The sequence below is a fragment of the Melanostigma gelatinosum genome, assembly GCF_949748355.1.
Source record: "Melanostigma gelatinosum genome assembly, chromosome: 24".
Classification (NCBI taxonomy): Eukaryota; Metazoa; Chordata; class Actinopteri; order Perciformes; family Zoarcidae; genus Melanostigma; species Melanostigma gelatinosum.
In genome coordinates, this window is record NC_136657.1 from 7,386,887 (window position 1) to 7,407,585 (window position 20,699).

Consider the following 20,699-nt stretch of genomic DNA (forward strand, 5'->3'; position numbering starts at 1 on the left):
CAAGGTTTGCTTTGTTGACGTTTTTGAAGTGGAATTGTGGTTTATTTTGATCGAAATAATACCCATCAAAGGCAGCAGATTAAAATAAGGTAACTAGAGGCTGATATTCCGATGAAGGCACTTGGAAGTGAGCCGAGGGAAAGATCAGAGGTCAAAGTGCTGCAGGTTGGACGTAACGAACCGACTGATCGAGGAAAACCCGGCTCCACAAAGACCGGGTTTGCCCGGCGCAGCTGAAGACTCCGGACAAGCTTCAGAAATATGGCAACAGCTCGGCGAGGTCATCAGAGAGTCGAGGCGCCGGATCAGATGTCAGAAGTCGTGACTGAGGAGGAGAGTGGGATGCCGTTTTCAGCTTCATGCTACTCCGACGGTCGGCCGGGGGTTAATAGGTGAGTATCAGACATCGTGTGGGCGGAAACTGGGAGGGCTTAGATTCATCACTGTCAGGCTGGATGAAGGCAATATTCTGTAGAAGTCTTACTGCCAAATAAATAAATAAATAAATACCATGAAAATGAATGTATTCTATCACGTAATGTTTGTGTATCAAAGCCTGATGTATCTTCTTCCTCTGTGCCATAGCGCTGCATTGGTTGTGTAAAAAACTGTTGCTGAGCCACGTTGTTTACCGGCCGACACCTTCATAACCCTGAACACACACACACACACACACGTAGTTTATCTTGACTCAATCCCGCATACACCATCCTGCTGCTGGAATCACCCACTGGAGCACCGAATGTGGATTAATCCGCCGCTGAAAATAGTGCCCAACAAATACGCTATTAACTCCTGTTTGAGTCACGTTTGATGTACAGTGCCCACCTGTTCTAGCCTCATTATAGATACATTATTCATTCCCTTAAAAAGATTATTCTGATATAATTTCAAATTTTTGTTTGCCTCTCTTTGCTTGTGCAGAGTGCAGGTGAGCTCTCTACCCACCGCCTGCCTGCTATTGATTTTGATGGACAATTGGAGTGTAAACAAGGGGCGTGAATGATGGGTCGGGGCGCGGATGCAACTCACGCCTGCGTTTTACAAAGCAACATAAACAAGGCGACAGGCCCGGGGTGTCTGTCGGCGGCTCCGGGTTACCGCCGCGGCAGATTGCAGGATTTAATATTGGTCGGGTGGCGCGCGGGGTCGTTTGAGGCGATGATCCGTCTCGTTTAACGGCCGCCATAAAGCGGCACTTTCTCTCTCTCGCTGGCCCCGAACACCCCCCCCCACACACACACACACCTCCCCCTCTCTTTTCTCCTTTCCTCCATCACCCCTCTCCCTCCCAACGCCTCCTCCCTCTCCCACTTCAGGCCCTGCAGTGGTGGAAGTGGGCGTCCGCGCTACCACCAATCCGTCAGGCTCCCAACGCCGCGCTGCTGCTCTTCCTCCTCCTCCTTATCATAATCATCATCATCATCATGGGTGTCATTAGTTTCACGTGGCTGTAATGCACACATCTGCTTTATAACCCCGTGCAGCCGTGTGCCTCGTCTTCACTGGGTCAGTGGAATTGGCGAGATAGCCCTGCAGACTATGATGTAGAATTTTCTGTCATCTTGGAACTGATGTGAAGTCATATGCTTTGATATCTTTCTAATCAATCAAAAGGAGGAAATATTGGCACATATTGCAACCATGTTGAATCCCTCCTCCGAGGCGTTTTCTGCAGTAATGACACATTAACTAGCTGCACGTCCCTTGTGCAAACACTCCGCCGCCCCCCCCCCCCCCACATGCACGCCCACGCCCACCATGAATATCAAAGCGCCTCATGCGCGCAGACCTGCGTTTGATTTTCCCGGCGCTGGCGGAAGGCCTCGGGCAGCTCGTCCCAGTTGGTTAGCTTGATGTCCAGGGGGACGAAGCTCAGGTTCAACGGAGTCCCGTCCTAGCACATGAGGAGACGGAGAGGAAGAGGACAGCCTGAAGCAAAAGGATTTGTTACCGCTGCTGCTAATAGCACCATCACTCTTACTCTTGCTACTACTGAGATATAGACATATAAAAATACACATTTAGTTTTTTTGAATGCAAGGAATTCTAAAGGGAATCTTTCCAATTATTATTATTTAATTTGCATTATTGATGAAATGTTCTCTTCTCTTTCTCCGCAAACTGTAAACCTCGATAACAAAAATGCAATGACATATTTAAAATCGCATCAATAACACTATTAGCATGGCTGGATACCAGATTGGGTGAACTGGCCCTTTAAATGGAACTGTTAAAGTTTTCTTTGTAGGGATTTTATCATCTCTACAATCATTTAATTACTCAACAAAAGGAAGAAAAAGTTCTCATTTCTGCACACACAACTTTACCACGATGAACAATATAAATGTATCATTTGTATTTGGGGTTTACATGAATTACAGCTCATCACACTGGGACTATAAATGGCACGATGTAATGAAAGCAATTAATCTTAGAGCCGAAATGCTGAGATTTTGATTTATTTGTCTTTTTTTTTTAAGCGTAAATGCCAAAAACAGACAGGCTAAAATCGCCTCTCAGGGCAGAGAGAGATCAACAGACTTAGTGTTAACGGTACACAGTGGCACCACTACACTACACACAGTCCCTTCATGGTTCTTTGGAGGTTCCCGACTCACTGCTGAGTCACCTTCGTAACAAAGGCGTGTGCCGCTTAGTGAATGACGACGCAGTAACTGTTTCACTTGCCTGGCAAGAATAAATGTCAGGGTAATAATGTGGTTATATAAGAGGGACGGATTGCCAACAAACCTCTCAGACGCTGTCAAATAAATGTCGTAGGGAGAAGAGAGAAGGCGGGTGTCTTTTCTGTTTTCTCATCAGCTGGATTTATTTTACTGCTAACATCACCTTCTCAGATAGCAGAAGTTAAGGCTTCTGTGAACTAGCAGGATAAAGTCAAATCCTACCGCGTTGACATGGACATGAGATCATACATACTGTCTTTTCATTTTTTCATGTTTCAACTGTAATCATTTTTGGAAGTGTCTTAAAACGTGCTTTTTCTCGACTGACCACCAGGGGGCGACTCCTCTGGTTGTATAGAAGTCTATGAGAAAATGACTCTACTTCTCTCTTGATTTATTCCCTCAGTAAACATTGTAAACATGAGTTTATGGTCTCAATCTCTAGTTTCAAGTCTTCTTCAATGCAGCATGATGTTCATTTAGTAAATTATGGGCGCGTTTGCACTTTAATATAATTCGCGCAAAAGCTTTTGTAAATCGGACCTTGAGACGGGGCCGATAGGGATTGCAAATGACGCGCAATTCATGGCTCTACAGCGGCCGCAATCCATTCTTTGTGAATTCGCCCATGGGTCTCGTTTTCTAATGCACATCTGGTACACGTGCATATGAGAATGAAATGCGTGGAACAGGTTGCGGGTAATAACACACTGTCACTGTTGAGAAATGGGAGCCTCGATTGTTACAAAGTCTTACACACAACTGAGAACAGAAAGAAAGAAAGAATACAAAGGAAGTAGTCATTTTGAAAATAAACTAAACTAAATCACAGCACCAAAACCATCACTCTATAATTAAGAGCCAAGGAACCAGGTTTATAGCGTTTAATTAGTTACATTGTGTTCGGCACCTCAACTTGCATCACCTTCAGGTATTTTCAGCCGAGCAATCACATTCCTCATCACCAACTTGCAGAACTTGTATACAATTACATCCAAGTTCTGTAATCTGGCCGCATACTCTTTGTTTTGGTTGCCATGGTATTTTTTGTGGTAACCAAGGAGCTCGTTAGTGATCTCACTTGTTTTCTATTCTAATATATGAACACTTTGAAGATAATGCTTCTCCTGTGACAGTGTGCATGCATTAGTAACACAAAAATAATGAGGGTTTTGCGAAAAGTATAAAGAAAATGGCATATACCCACAAGAATGCACCGAAGCTGTGATTATGGGTAATCACAGCACCGCAGCTCGGAGGTATCTGCAAAATAAATAATAATAAAGAAAATGTTCCAGCTTATTACTGCTTCATTAGCACTAACTACTGTCAATTTGAAGGCAGAGAAGCCACTTACACTCGGTGTTGACTTCACTCGGGCGACAGCGACTGTGCCAAACATCAGGGACGTTTTTTTTTACAAGAAAGAGGCCGAGCAGAGAATTTAGGTAAAAGCTGCAGTATGCATTCCGGCTAACCCAGAGCCACTTCAGCCACGCACGCGGCGGACGGAGAGAGGACAGGCAGGAGAAAAGATTACGTTTAAAGGTTAATACCTGCCGGCTGACACAGGGATTTGAAAGATACAAATCAACATTAGGACGTTTTTTTTTTCTTGCCGTACCCTCGGTGCACAGAGGCCCACGTGTTTATTTGGATTATGGCAAAATAAATATCATGGAGACTCAGGGGAGCGGCGGAGCGGGTTGTGCTGTTGCAGCATGAAGCAGGAATTAGAGCCTTTCTAGATGAGAGTGAAAAGAGGGGCACTATCCTCCCCATTGACAAATAATGTTTCACAACGATCAGGATTTAATATTTCATTGGGTTATAATGAATTAAACTCAGATTTCATCTCATGTTTGGGACAAATAGGACAGGATACGGAACTGGCACAAATAATTCTTTAAAAGAAAAAAAAAAGGTGAATTACTTTGAATATTTCAGGCATACATGAATTTCAGAAAACTTTTCACAATACAATGTATGTGTTACGTGTATATTGACAGGGTTACTTTAGCTGGAAACCAGATTAATTATTTTTGAGAAGTTAAGTCGCATTCAATGTCGCACTTTTTACTTCACAGCTCTCATTTAAAGACATCTGCAAGCTCAAGCTAGCTACATATGTGGAATTCAAGCGAGAAAAGGAAGCTGCTCGCATAAATAATGCTAATGAGGCTACATGCAGTTAGCTCTTGCAGGTCGTGAGAAATTAACTGAGAGTTTGTCCCAGACCATCGCCAGGTGGCACGGCTTAGTAGCACAAAAGCCCCCTTCACACGAGTAACGTTAGCATTAAAAAAAAAACGGAGTGACGTTAGCATGTAGGAATTTTCTGTTGTTTGCAAGTTAAGCGCATATAAACGCCCTTATTCTGTAAATTTGTACGGATAGCGTGAACTTGCTGTGGTTTACCGTCGAAACAAACCCGACTCGACACACAAAAACGATCCACCAGCCGATTCAAATCCAGGGCTCAGACAAGACCGCTAGATGCTAATAGCAATGTGCACTCTGAGCCAACAGAAGTTTCCTTTTTGGGATATCATCCTATAACTTTTACTTTAACTCTTGCAGTTTAAGCCCTGATGTTTATCTCCAAATATTTGTCTCTAGATTTTTATGGATTTTCATGGTGTCAATATGGGGAGTCACGGGAAAATAACATGCACAACATAATGCATAATGACGTCATGAACCCCACCCGTCAGCTACGCCTGGTGTTGACATGACACAAACCACCCAGTGAAAATGGACATAAAACTCCTAATACTCTCAATATTTCTCATTCGAAACCCTCGGTGACAAATCATCCCCTGCTTGTGCACCGAGCGGCCCCCTGTGAGACTTCTTTGCCTGGTCCAGGATTATCCCGATGTGACAGCTTTCCAGCCAGAATTCCTACAGTTTATCATTTAAACGACAGCGGGGGACATTTATCTCCGCGGCTTATCGTCTCAGCCACGCGTAAGCGGCCACTTCTATTGCCGGTCTACTGCCGCCAGGGTAATATTCCATCGGTGATTCAGCTCAGGTCTCCAGTCCTCTCTATGTAAAACCCTCTTGTCTCTTATCTGCGTTAGCGGCGTAGGAATCTGATGCCTCATGAATGAAACAAAAGGGCGGTAAGTATCACAGTCCGATCAATACAGAGGTCTGTCGGCGAAGTGGCACTGAAGACGAGTGCTGAGAATGCACGGCAGCGTAATCAGAGTCAGAATGGGGCGAAACTATAGTTTGTCTTTGTCTCGAGTGCAGGAAGCACCACAAAGTCAACGAAAAAAGCCCCTGAAAAGGACATTTTACATGATGATCTGAAAGAAAGACCAGGAGTCTTCACACAAAAGCCGAGAGGCCGCCCGCAGTTTGTTTAAAACATAACATGATTGGTTGCTGTAGGTACAAACCGTCTCCGCTTCCTTTTCTGGCTCAGTGCCGTCGTTGCTCTCTCTCGGTCAGCTCTTTCAAAATGGGCCGACCGATGGAGCTCGTTAGGAGTTTATCTACTAATTTATGAGCGGCGTGCGATGCTCCGTCACTGCAGCGCTGCAGTGTTGCCGTTGCTCATTGCTTTTTGAACAGAGCGGCAAGATGTTCAATTGTTTTTTATGTTTTGAGCAATGTTTGCATCCATTTATATTACAAAAACACAGAGAACATAATGTTGAAGGGGCACTCTAGTGATTTAGTACTACAGTACGCTTCCATAGAGTTGGGAGATGTGCAAAATACATTTAAAAAAATCGATGCCGCAGAGGCCAAGATATATAAAAGACTTTTCGTCTCCAGCTTATGCAGCGCAGCCCGCATATTTTGTCTTTCGCGATAATGCACTAGAATAAGTTACATTAATGTTATTTGCATTGTTGATAGTGAAATCACCCGTCATAAATCAAAAGGAACACTTCCTTGTTGCTGGGAAACAAAAGGTAGATGGGTCAAGCTCAAAAACAACACTTTATCCTACATCTCCCATAATGCAACAAGACCCTCTCTAAACGCCCATGTCTGTCATCATCACGTTGTAATGAAGGCTTTCCGTTTAAAAAATGTCTTCAAGCCAATGCCAAGCTTACCCTGATGACATCACGATGACATCATCAGGGTTATGGCGCTACTGTCACAGGCTTGAGTACTACTTCCCGTTTATGCAAAATTGGTGCACTGTGCCTTTAAATATATATATATAAATAAAAGAACGTGAATGGATTAAGAGCTCCTCTTTCCCCTTCTGTGACTCCAACAGGCTCTTGTTCCTCTGGTAACAGACAGGTCGCAGTCAGGGTTAATATCAAGCGTTAAGGTTATATTCTGTAATTTCATGAACCTATAATGACACGACGGAGCGTGCTTTTCAAGTCCATCAAAGTGCCGCTTGTAACCGGACCAATTTGAGCTCTTTCAAATCACCATTACCGTCATTCTTAAACTCCGACCTTCTTAACGTTGCCCGCGACCATCTTCTCACATCTGTCCCGTTTGCTAATTGGCAGCGCGTGACGGAACTGCACGCCCCCCGTTTTTGTTTTTGTTTTGTATTGTTGTTTTGCAGCTCTATCTTGATAAAGAGATCTTGATCCCAGTGAGACTTCCCACTCCCCAAAAAATGAAAGAATTGCTGCTTTGTTCACTCGAGTGAACATTCAGTTGAATGTGACAGGAACAAGCTGGTGAGGAGCAAAACATCGATTCATCACTTAGTGCGAGCACGTCGTGTTCACCACCAACGGCGACTTTTTGTGGACTGTGAGGACGGATTTGGTGAATGTGGCCACACTTGACATGAGAAAAGAATAAATGTCACGTAGAGTGGCTTTACAGATGAAATCCAACATATTTTTTGTTGTGTAAGTGTGCGGGGCTTTCACTAACGCTCAGTTTACACTTTCTTTGCCCATTCGTTTCAGACCTCGCAGCAATAAAATGTGTGTAGATATTTGTTTTCTTCATGTGGTGTTTTCTTTTCTTTGGCCCGGATTCAAATATTACACACTTTTTTACTCTGGTCTTCTCCTCAGGCAAGAATGCGGTTTCCTAAAGGAAAAGTGAAGGATGTTGATACTCTACAATGAAAATGATGGGAGTTATTGAAGGTAAATTAAAGGAGCAGTGTTGGATTTAGTGGCATCTATCAGTGAGAACTACATTGGCCTTCGAGTAACATAAAAAACATTGTATGGTTTGAAGTCACACGAGAGGGAGGAGCTAAGCACAACCAACAACTCTGACATTATTATTCGGCAACCACAATGTTACAATGGACTTTCATGAAGTGGAAACACACTGCGAAAGGGTTAAATCCGTAAGACGGACAACGCCTTGGTAGCGACCAATCACGAGGTAGCCCCGCCCTAAACCATCCCCTGCTTTATGGTCAATTTGACACTAAATGGATCATAATTTACCAAATGAACATCATGCTGTATTCTCATAGACTTCTATAAAACCAGACATCCGAGTCTAACCGTTATACAATATGCACAATCAAACGGGTAGATGCGGTACCTTGGAGTACAGATATATCCGGTCTGTGTACTGGCTGGCGCAGAACTGCAGGCCCGGGTAGGCGGGGCCGGCGCCGCTGGCGTTGTCGTCGTCAGCATCGGACGGAGACGCCGCAGCTCTCCGTTCTGCGGGCAGAGAGGGAGGAAGGAGGCCGGCTAATATCTCACCGAGTATATATTATTGGCTCATTATTGGCTTTCACAGCTTTATTGGTACCTCTGTTTGCTCCTCTGGCGATGCAATGACTCGCAGCCGCATTAAACTCCGGCAGCTTTTCCACATTTATTACACGGAGCACCATATTGAGACGATATGACATTTGTCGCGCATCATTAAAATGTGTACGCATACCACCCGATATTTAGCTTTATTGCTTTCAAACACTTGATTATAGAGTCGGAAATGAAAACAGTCGAGTCATTATCTTTGACATTTTCATAGAAATAGGAATGGAAGTCGACTTTGCTTCTTGCCATCACCGGTTGATAGAACAACCAACCTACACGTGGAGGTCGAAACATTTCCCGTTTTGAAAGCAGCAGATTGTTTCGAACGGCTGGAAGATGAATATATAAAAATATAAAAATATAAGACTGATATCTTCAATTACGCTTGATGTTTTTTTTTAAAGTTTCAATCATTTTGAATGTGCCTCTTCGTCAACAGTGGACAGAAATGAGCATGGAGTAAAGACAAATTGGACCCGATTGAAACACTCGCACCTCACGCTGGTTACTGGTCTTAGCGTCAGTGTCTGAATAACTATCAGGTGACAGAATGAGCCGTGCATTTGTGGAATCACGCTTCAATTGTGCTCTACAACACCTCCCTCTAGGTTGACGTTTGGTCCAACACACAGGCGCCGGGTTCAATTCTTCAGACTCAAGCAAATAATGCTATTTTTCCCGGCGTGCCGAGCTGCGCCTTTAATGTTCTGTGAAAGCCCGCTTCTTTGACAGAAACACCCCAATTTGCTCCTCACGTTTGTCTCTCAGGAATATGCCGAACAGCAAGGTGGAAATGCAGCGAGGGAGGGAGGAGAGACGGAGAGCGAGTGATAAAGTGACGGTCGCAGAGAGGGAGAGGGGGTGGGGGGCGGGGGGGGTCATTAATGTCGGCCATGTAGCTCGCTCATCCTGCCAGCATCTAGCAAGAAAAGGTCAGCCGGTGGGAAATGAGAGCGCCGCTGCTCGGCCACGCTTCATTTAGACAGTGACCTATAACACTCTGATAATACTTGCCTTAAATCACTTCGCATGGCCAGTTGTCTGCCGTCCCGCGAGGCTGCGGGCGCCGTGTCCGTTCGGCGTGCTAATCGGGGGGAATACTGAAGCGGGCTGACGTCTGTGACACAAGAGTTTTTCATTGAACAGGCGCCACCATGTACCTGGTGGTCATGGGACAGAATCAGCTTCGGGAGGGTTGAGGGACAGAAGAACATGTGGGTACAAAGACGGGCCTGCAAATATATTTTCCAATTTTTTTTTCTAATTAGGAGTTCTGGGATCTGAGGTGGACACACAGTTTTCTGCCAAAGTTGGTTTATTTCGAACGACAGATCTTTTCTCTGTGCTTTTCTCACTGGGTTGCGATTCACTCACTTTTAACATTTAATTTCGAGATCCCAACTTAATTATTCCGTTATTTTTCGAAAACAAGCTTTGTCATCGGTAAAAACTAGATCATTAATTTATTTTCACAAGAAAAAAGGTTTTTATGACTTAATATGTTGGGGTCAAATCATCCAACGGTAGCTTTATTCAAACGGCCCAGATGGAGCCGGTGGTGATGGACTTGGTTGAAATAGATGAAGGATACATGCGTGACTACGTTCTGTTTTCAAAATAAGGTGTTAACAAGGGTGTATGCAAAATACATACATGGAAATAATATAAAACTTGAGCTGAAAATGTACAAAGAAACAATAATGTCCCTTTCGGGCTTCCATAGCATCAGGCCTTTAGTTTACAGTCTTGCATTAGAGACAGGCTTTTATTTCTGTTTTACCTGCTGTGTTGATATATTCAGCATCACAGCACTACTATCATCTAACACTCACCACTCCTACTTTTATGATCAGTAATCTACCTTCATTGAAACTCAGTACGTCCTGCACAGATGGCTATTATTTGAGACGTCCGCTTTGAATTGAGAATTTACCGTCGTTACATTCCTGCCGCTGGTTTGCCTAAAATTTGCGTTGCAGTTTGATGCTGAAACTTTTTTTTAACTTTAAAAAGGTGATATCATCACGTTAACTCCTTGACCTATCCCGAACAATGTCCATATTTTTCATTTTTATGTTTGCCGCCCTCATAGGTGCAATTTCCTTGGGTCTGGTACACGCTGTTCTGATCTCATCCCGGATTCAGCTGGAATGGGCCACGCAAAAGCATTTTGCAGGACACTAGCGTTTTACAAAATCCCATCTATCTGTCCTTCCACATCTGTAATGAAACGAAGCAGCTCTGCAATGTGCACCCTATATTTGTTGGAAGCAGATTTTCTTTCCCCCCCTTCCCTTGTTTGCAGTGGGGGGAACGCGCCAGCTGCATTAAGTGGGCCATTTAAACGATGGGGGCAATTCATCTTACAAAGCCGTCTTATTAGACTGTCACTTACACAGTATGAACAGTGCCTTCAAAACACCCCAAGGGATTTATCTGTTATTTTACTGCGAGAAAAAGAAAACAACGCCTAATTGGACTGAGTCATCTCATCTTCTGCAGGCGAAAAACATAAAAAAAAGATATGGGAAAAAAATAAAACATTTCCAACTGCACACTTCAAGCGTGAAGAGATTTGGTGCAGCTGATGCTGCTGCAATGTTTGAGCTGACATAAAAGGAAAAAAAACTTGTTGGAATGTTTGGGTCATGCAGATAGATGAAGAGACGGACAGTAAGGAGAGCGAGACGGAGAGGTAGCGGAGGAGTGATTGCCTGTCTGTGCTGTGTGGAAAGTAATCTCAGAGCAATCAAGAGGTGGCGGCGGCCAACAGCTCTGCGGTTTGCCTTCTAAAACCACGGGCAGGTAGAGGAAAATCATTAGGCGCCGCTTCTGACCCCATAGGTCACTTTTATTAGACAACCGCTGTGTTTCGCAATAAACCCACGCTGCCTGAGACACAGTGGCAAAGGTATGCAACGAACAAACTGACCACCCATCAACAGGATGGATGGATGGATAGGCAGAGACAGATATGCAGGCAGGCAGACAGACAGAAAGATAAGACAGCTGCATAGACAGATAGATGGAATGGACAGAAAGTTAGACAGATATAGTATCTAGCTGGACAGATATAGACTGATAAAAAGACGACAGATAGAAGATAGACAGATAGATTGATCTGTCTAGCTATACAGACAACATCAATTAGACAACAGATAGCTAGATAAGATAAGACAGATAAAGTCAGCTATATAGACAGAAAACTGAACATAGCTAATTATCTATCTAGCTAGGTAGCTATAGCTAAACAGACAGGAAAAGAGACGACAAAACGATCGACATATAGCTAAGGTAGCTACAACAGACAGCTAGACAGATAAAGTTAGCTGTATAGACACAAAGATAGACACATAGCTATTTAGCTCGTTAGCTATAGCTAGACAGATAGAAAAATAGACAACAAATGATAGACATATAGCTAAGGTAGCTACAAAAGACAGAAAAATAGACGACAGACAGCTAGCTAGTTAGCTATATAAACAGAACAAGACAGGCAGAGAGAGAGACAGATATTCGGTGTCTCCAGGGAACATAACGTGTTTCAAGGGGAGGTGGGGGGCCAAGTTGGCATCCAGCAGCGTCTCTTTAGGGCTGCCATTTCTGATCGACAGTGAAGCTTTTATCTCTCCCCTAGAGTCGGTCTAAGTAGAGGGTTTAAAAAAAGAAAGAAAGCGTAGCCTTTCGCTCACATTTAGTATTTCTTTGCCTGCGAGTAGGGTGGGTGGGGGACGGCACAGGTAGCTACAGAGATGGGAAATTAACCACTCGACAATCTCTGGCCACTAATGGATGTCAGGGTGTGTGTGTGAGGCTCTGAAAGGAAAGGAATCGGTCAAGTTGTTCCACACAGATCTTAGGATGTTAAAGGCTAATAGGGCGTTGATAGCTTGCCTGTTAAACGGCTTGTGCAATATTCCTTCCGATGTTAAGTATTCTACGAAAAGGCTTTAAAAACAAAATAGCCCTGAACTGCCATCAGCTCAGTTTCATCCTTCGGTAACTCTGACCCAATATGCCTGCACGATTTCAGAGGCAACACCCAGGTCACAGGCTTTTCTTAGACTCTGCAATTTTTTTTCTTCATATTGCACACTGTGTAATTACTTCTTTGTAATTAGCGCAATTTATTGCTTTGCGTATCCCTTTGAGACGCAACTACTTGAACACAAGGTCTTAATTTGCAATATTACACACTATGTAATTGGGAATTAGTTTCTTCACATCCCTCGGAGACTTGCAGACATGTACACGTGTAACCAGAGTGGACGGGGAAAGCAGGTTGTGTTTCAAGGATAAGCTGGTGTCAGGGGGGGGGACTTGTACCTTTTATGTAATTAGTCCTCAGTCCACTTTATTAAAAAACCAAAGAGACAATCAGAAGCTCATCAGTTGCCCTACTGGACGGCGATTGAACCCGAAAACCTCGTGTGTATGTCGAGCAGCTCTCCTCAACAAGCCGCACTCCGGAGACAAGTGAAGTTTTACTCAATATCTCCTGCAGCTTCCTGAGTGCAGAAATAGGCAATAACCCCAACTAGATACTATTAATAGTAAGAATAATAATGGCCAGCCCCATATGGAATGAGATCTAGTCCCTTATTGGTCTGAAGTGATGATATTAAACAGGATTACATGGGCAGGTGACAATGCGGCACCAGCCAATTTCCCCAGATATGAAAAGGAGAAGATTGCAGGTGGGATTACTCTGTATGTGTGTGTGTGTGTGTGTGTGAGGGGGGGGGGGGGGGGGCACCGCCAGCGACGTGGTCGCCTCGCTCTCTCTGATTGTTTACCTTTGAGCTGCCGCTTGTCCTCCTCCTCTGCTTCTCCCAGTTTCTGTTTGCCTTCCTCCTCCTCCTCCTCCTCCTCCCTCTGTTTGTCTTGTCGCGGTTTTGGAGTCCGGCCTTTCCCCCGGCTGAGCTCCGGCTCGCTGTCGGAGCCGGAGAGGACGACGCACGCCTGGCCCCGCTGGGCCGCGGGGGGTTGCTGGGGCCCGGTTGGCTCTGAGCCAGAACAAAGAGAGAGAGGGAGGGAGGGCGAGTCAGAGATGAAGACGACTTTATTGGCCGAGCCGCACAGAGTAATCAGACTTTGAGGAGTTTCATTCCCGGGCGAGACATCCATCATCTGAAGAGTGTGACAAAATGACTGCCGACATGAAAGTAAAACTCAATATGGCTCATTAGTGGTGTTATTAGCTATCATAAGTCCTTTACTGACGACGTTAGGCGATGCAATCGTGAAAAAAAACAGATAGACGCGGGCAAGGGGTGTAGTGGAATGTCTAAACGCATACAACTGTGCATTGCTCAGCAGCACGTTGGCAGTGAAGCAGAGGGCTGCAGATGAAACACCTGCCACACACATGCGCCCCCCCCCCCCCCCTCCCCACCAGCTCTTCAGATCAAGCAGTCAATGTAATTTGCCGTGAGAATAAATTACGTTTGTGTCACATTGTGTTGTTAATTGCCCGCCTGCATCATGTGCAATTAAACCTAAACAAAAATAATTGGCGATCGCTGCATCTGCGGCGGCGCTCCAGCTGGGTCGCTGCGAGCGGCGTTCGAACAGCTGATGGTGGCGGAGCGCCAATCACAGCTCTGGCTGTAAAAATAAAAAAAAGAAATCAGCCCACGGCACCTTGCGGACCAGCTAGCGAGCTCGTTCTGCTGTCAGACCATTTCAGGTGATTTTCATTCACACCGATTGTTAGAATTCTGTGAAGGTCAGGCAGAAATCTAAGCCACAAAAATGTTAATGGATGCAAGGATTATGCCGTTGCCATTCATAGACTGCATATTATTTCAAATTTAAGCGGCGTTCTGAGGCACAAACTGAGGGTTCACGAGTACGAGTACTATTTTCAAGGTAAAGCTTACGGACAGATTGGCTGCTTAAGGCATGAAGACAATTATCTACAACCGAACGTAAATGTCACTTTCAGTCTGAACGGAACTTCTTACAGAGAACTGCCACGTTTTGTATTTTTCTCTCTCCCCCAACTTTCCTAGTTAAATATAAATCACATCCTCTTAAAGTATTTGTTGAACTTGAGGTGTGAAATCCAACAAGACAGTAAGTTGTGAGACTCTGGGACGCAGAGGGCTAATTAGTGATCCTGCCGCTCCGTGGCTCGTTTCCTCAAAAGGCCAGCCTCTAGTACGCTCCCCACAAATGTCATCCGAGTCTCCAGGGTTCCTGCCCCCCCCCCCCCCCACCTCCCTTCGCTAACAAGCCGAGCGAGACCGCGGAGAGACGGCTCAATTTGTGTTAAGCTGTCCCCGCCGAGGAAGACGTTAACAGGGGAAATCCTACAGGGCCGTGCCGCGACTTTACCAGTCAGCCCCCTTGTCCCCCCCCCCCCGCCTCCAATCAGGGCCCCATTTATGTCTGTAGCGGCTTGATTAGGTTCCAGAATTGAGTCTCGATTCCCGGCGCACAAACATACTACGCAACACGAACCCTACGTGTGGGCCGATCGTGAGCTTATGAGGAAAGAAATCACTTCTTTTATTGCAGCCTGCAGGGAGTAAAGCAGCTGCAGCCAGTGGCACAAAAAAAAGAAAAAGAAGAAGAGGAAAGTACTTTGTCATCACATGAAACATTTGTTGTTAAATGCTAAAAAATCAGCCAGAAAATAAAAATCTGGACGATGACAGAGTGCTAGCCGAGAGATAACCAAATTGCCCTCTTCCCGTATACTCTCTCACGGCAGGTGCCGCGAGACAAATTGCTGGTCTGCTGGTGGAAAAAAAAGGAGCTGAAGGATTTGAACCGCCGCCCACGCTCTCCTGCCCTGAAAAAAAGCTGCAAACACACTGAGCTCAACACCGCCGATTCAACCGGAGAGCGCGCGGTTGAGCCGGAGCTGTCTCGGCGTTTACTGGCGCTAAAATACACTTCGGGAGAGCGTTCGCCACGAAGCCCACCTGAGATGTCCGACCCCGTCACATAAAAGGAGCTTATAATGCGTGACAGTTTGATTAAAAAACGGTTCTTGATTACTCGGGGACGTGGCACAACAGTGATTCAATTTGTGTCCAATTAATGAAGGCTGTTGTAATTTGGTAAGTTCCCCTCCCTGCCGCACAGGTAATAGAGTGCCAACACCTTCAGATGAAGAAGACTTTATAAAAGCAAACACAGCTTCCCACCAAAGACGTCTCCAAAACTAAAAATAATTTAGATTTCATAATTTAACCATTCGCTAAAACCCCTCCACGGAACAGCAACTGTTTGATCCTAGCTTAGCAACCGTGGGCACGGCGGGTTAAGGATTCCTAAAAATCGCTCTCATTTCCTGCGTCTCATTCTGGTACAAGCACCTCATGGTGCAACAGACTAATATCTACTTGTTCTTCCTCCACAGCTGCTGTTTTGTTGTGTTTTTGCCATGCTGCTCAAATGCACAGACAAGTGAAGGCCACTTCTTCTGTTCCTTTACTTTGAATGCGACACCAGTCCGCGCGGCTGTGATTCTCGGCGGCGCGTCTTAATGCCGGTGACAGAACTTTCCTTCCTGTCGCTGTGAGAAATCGCCGCTCTTGAAGGGACAACATCTCTCATGTTGCGCCCCGGAGCTGATTATTTTCTTACATTGCCACGCGCTGAGGACTGCGGTGCCAAGTTGAGCGATATCTCCACAAATAGCGTTGTTACTTCTCGCCACGCTCTTGTCAGTTACAAATTTAGCAGGTTGTTAAATTCCCCGTCTCGCGAGCCGACACGGCCCCCGCTGCTGTGAATGCAGAGTGGCGCTTGTGACAAAGAAGAGAGCGTGATTGCTGAATAGTTATCGAGCATCTGAGAATGAAATGGGGGGGGGGGGGTGAACTCTGTTAAAAAAATGTGTGTGTGTGGGCGAGCGCGTGGGCGTGTTTTGTTTTTTTCCGGTGACGCTCAGAGGCCGAGGTGCTGCTTAGTTTGAACTGTTGAGTGCACCATCCTCACTTCCACTGGACTGAGCTGTAAACCCTCAGCGGAGCCAATATTTACTCTACACTTACACTAAATATAGATGCTGGATTTACATAATGACACTTGAGAGTCATTAAAGCGCACTGGTGAGAAATTGAACCGTGAATGCGTATGTACCGTGCATGTGTTTATGGCGAAAAGTAAAGGCCTTCATGGTGCGTCAATGCTTCCTTCCTCATCTCCTTAAGCACAGGGTACACTGGTCCATCCTTTATGAAAGGAAAGGAGACGACGCCTTCCCACAGTTCCTTGCGGCTGCAGCACTGCAGACCCACGTCAAGCGGGCCGAGGTCATTTAGTCACGCATCTTTGCATTCCGATACCTTGAATCCATTTACAGTGCAATTGTTAATGACTGTTAATTACCTCAGCAGCTCTGCGGTTCCCTTTTAACTGTTCGGACGAGTTTAACCGTTATAAAAAGGAATAGTTCCGTTTCTTTTGCTGAGAGTTGGATGAGAAAATCAACGCCGCTCTCCTGTCTGCATTGCCAGCAACGCTGCTTAGCTTAGCTTAGCACACAAGAGTGGAAACAGGGGGGGGAAGCAGCTAGCCCGACCTAAAACACTCCTTACAGCATTAGAATAAAAAAATTAATGAAGTCAGGTCGATAAAACTTGTGCAAACAAAATGCTTTAAGTTATGAGACGTGATGTATGGACAGTATGTAGTGTATTTATGAAGCCAACAAAGAGCGTCTAACAAAGCCCCTCATTTCCTCTCAGAAACACCGGCCCAGCCTGTCACGGCTGTTTTGTTGGATGAGTCATCTTCGCCAACTGTTGGTGTTTTGATTTTTTTAATTTCGTTTTTTTCTTCCGCCACTTGATTTTCAGTGGGAGGCTGTGTCAGAATCAGATGAAGAGCAAAGATTGATCCGAGCGCTTGGAATTATGGGTTTTGGCTGACTTTAACTCGCTGCGCTATCAATACCGCCACTTGAATATCACCACTGCTGAAACGGCATTGCATTTTAGGATTTTTGCCAGGTCATAACGAACCACCCCCCCCCCCCCCCCCACACACACACACACACACTCTCCTTTGCAGGATACAATCATAGGCTGTCAGAGATATCAGCTACAGCCGGCTCAACTTTTCCCAACTTTGTGCGAGACGTTTGCAGCAATAGTAGGAGTCTGTTCTCTCTGCCTCTCCCTCAGGTTGACAGGTGAGAATTACACCGAGTCCTTGTCATTGCAGAGAGCGAGAGCGAGAGAGAGAGAGAGAGAGAGAGAGAGCGAGCGAGCGAGAGAGAGAGAGATAGCTATTTCAGACTCTGGCAAGCCTGCCTCCATCTTTCGCTATCACGCGTCTCCATCTGGTGAAATCTGTAATGCTGTTCAAAAGTATTATGTCAACAGACTGGTGCGATTGATATTGACAGGGAGGGAAATAAAGAGATGACTGGATTTCAGCATCAGGTGCAGAGATGATGGAAATGTCGTTGTTGTTTCCCCCCCCCCCCCGTCCTTGATGGAATCGGGTTCGTTAATAATTGAGTGGTAATCCTACCTGAGCGGACGACGGAGGGAGAGTGCGGGAACTCGCACATCTCGCAGTACGGCAGCAGGCTGCTGTTGGAGTAGGTGCAGGCCCCGCAGCTCCACTTCTCAGCGGGAGGGCGGGGCACCGACATGGCCGTGGAGGGGCCGGGGCCGCCGGAGCCGATCCCCGCGGCCGCCGACCTCCGTTTCCCACCGCGCCGGGACGCGGGGCCCTGGCCGGGCCGCGGCGTACAGAGCGTCTTCCCCTGCGGGGAGAAGTCCTGGTCGGATGAGAGCGAGGTCTGGGACCAGGACTCTTCTCCTTTGTCCCCTCTCTTTTCAGAGTTTGTCCCACTCTCTGAGGAGACGGAGGGAGAGGTTTCCTCATCTTCCCTTCTCTTCCTCTTCCTCTCCTTGCTGCCACCCGGCGAGAAGAAGGAACGGATGTCGTGCTGCTTCTCTTTCTCAAACTGAGAGAAAGAAAAAGACAATATTTGTCCTCAAACGGCAACTAAAATATTAAACTTTCTGCCTCCTCATCAGAAAGCTTCCACAGATATTGAACATACAGACTCGATAAAAGAAATAACACAAAAAAAAAAGCTGACTCACGTGAGTGAAGAACAGGTCGTCTTTAGCATCTGCCGTGTTCCCCTCCACCGGCAGCACCATGTTGCTCGGCGTCCACGCGTCGGCGAAGTTGAGGAACTCCCACTTGTCCCGGTCGCCCTCGTCGGCGTTCAGGTACCCCTTCCTGCCGTTCAGGGTGCTGCCAGTCACCGTTTCCTGCGGGCCGCGTGGGAGGAACACTATAACTCCAGTAAAAGCAGTTTTAATAATAAATCCTGAAGCCGTTATCTTTTCTCTCTTCAAAGCCACAAGACTCCTTTGACAACAACAGCAATTTAACGTCGCAGAACACGGGAGTCGCTGGTCTAGAACAAGGATTGCTTCATCGGTGGAATGTGTGGTGACGAAACTAACCTTCCTGTTGAGCATGGCCCACATGGCGGTGTCGAAGGTGCCCTTGGCGATGAGGTAGTGCACGTTGACCGAGGCCGTCTGTCCGATGCGGTGGGCCCGATCCTCCGCCTGCTTGATGTGGCCGGGGTTCCAGTAGAGCTCGGCGAACACCACGTGGCTCGCCGCGGTGAATGTCAAACCCTGCAGAGGACGGACGGACACACACACGCTAATAAGAGCCCACTTAGAACAAAAATACCTCATTCACCTCAAATGGAGCACTCCAGCCCACAGCCAATGAAATGTAATTTGGCGAAATCCTTTTTTCTTTTTAATAACTAGAATATTAGCAGCTAATTGCCGTACGAGAGCTTCGAGCACCTACTTCCTTTGATTGGAGCGCGTAACATTTGTGCACACATTCGCTCATCCAGAATAATTAATGTCAAGTTTATTATCGAGAGCGTAACATATTTTTGGCATTGATTTCTACTTGCACAAACCTCGATTAGGATTCCCTGCAACAGAGAGCAGTCATCATTATTGCTAACATGCACCTCGAAGCCTATTTATTTTACCAAATATAAAGCACTAGTTCATCCGAGTGCTCTTAAGTGTTTCTGATGATCAAATTCAATCTTTTTAAGGACGATTCCAGAGTCATTTGTGAATACTTGAAAAGCAGATTCTTGGCAACTGAAATAAAAAGGAATGATGTTGAGTCATGAGTCGTGTGTGTGTGTGTGTGTGTGTGTGTGTGACTACCTGACCGGCTGCCTGGATGCTGAGGATGGCCACCCGCGTCTCCGGGTCACTCTGGAACTTGTGGACCAGCTGGATTCGCTCGGAGGACGGCACGCTGCCGTCGATGCGGATGTAACCGGCCTGCAGCGACACAACGTTTACTTCTTTGGAGGAAAAAACACGAACTCCCAAAAGGGGTGATAGATGAGCAAAAACCAGACGGCGACAGCTGCCAGCACTAATATATGTTTTCATTTGTGTTATGTCTCCTGTCAAAAGTTACATAGTCTCATGTTCAATTTGAACGTCATTAAAACTTTTAAGGTCAGACTAACCAAGTCAAATATGTTATTTATAACCAGCCTAGAACAGGCGGCAACCTCCGCTTCTCCGGTTGTATTCTCTCTCATGGCCAGCAGGGGGCGACTCCTCTGGTTGTATAGAAGTCTATGAGAAAATGACTCCTTCGCTCTTGATTTATTCCCTCAGTAAACATTGTAAACATGAGTTTATGGTCTCAATCTCTAGTTTCAAGTCTTCTTCAATACAGCATGATGTTCATTTAGTACATTATGGTCCATTTAGAGTCACACAGACCATAAAGCAGGGGATGCTTTTGGGCGGGGCTACACAGTGATTGACAGGCTGTCAGAGCCGTATACGGCATCTCCACGTCACTCCCCCGCATTCCAAGTTTGGTAACTTCTGTTCACCGGTTGCAAGAATTCAAGATGGCGACGGCCAAATCGCCAAACTCGAGGCTTCATAACCGCATTCCGCAAACCAACGGGTGACGTCACGACGACGACGTCCACTCCCACTGTACAGTCGATGGCCTAGAAGCGCCGAATGGCTGGAAGTGCACCAGCAAATCTGCAGATTACGAAAGCGCGGTTGCACATTTCTGTGAATTGACTAAAGGTTCACACGCTTTGCGAAGGGGCAGCAGTTAACAAAGCCAGTGCAGATTTGTGCTGGAACAGTAAAAGGCACGGGAGCTTTTTTATTGATGGTATTTCAATGACGGATGTACGAGCCGGCGGAAAACGTGACCAGAGGAGCTGCAGGGAAAAAAACAAATTGCTGCTTTGAAAGAAAAC

The 20,699-nt window shown here is 45.9% G+C and overlaps 1 protein-coding gene across 1 annotated transcript in view; it reads right to left on the bottom strand.

The window, feature by feature from the left end:
- Positions 1 to 20,699, bottom strand: part of zranb3 (zinc finger, RAN-binding domain containing 3) — a 52,426-nt gene that overhangs the window by 11,261 nt on the left and 20,466 nt on the right. Inside the window, exons 9-15 of the mRNA XM_079296676.1 lie at positions 19,621 to 19,740; positions 18,877 to 19,056; positions 18,505 to 18,678; positions 17,921 to 18,362; positions 13,222 to 13,431; positions 8,199 to 8,323; positions 1,793 to 1,897 (exon numbers count right to left, since the gene is read on the bottom strand). Of these exons, the coding sequence (XP_079152802.1) occupies positions 1,793 to 1,897; positions 8,199 to 8,323; positions 13,222 to 13,431; positions 17,921 to 18,362; positions 18,505 to 18,678; positions 18,877 to 19,056; positions 19,621 to 19,740 (1,356 nt within the window). The remainder of the gene's footprint in view (positions 1 to 1,792; positions 1,898 to 8,198; positions 8,324 to 13,221; positions 13,432 to 17,920; positions 18,363 to 18,504; positions 18,679 to 18,876; positions 19,057 to 19,620; positions 19,741 to 20,699) is intronic.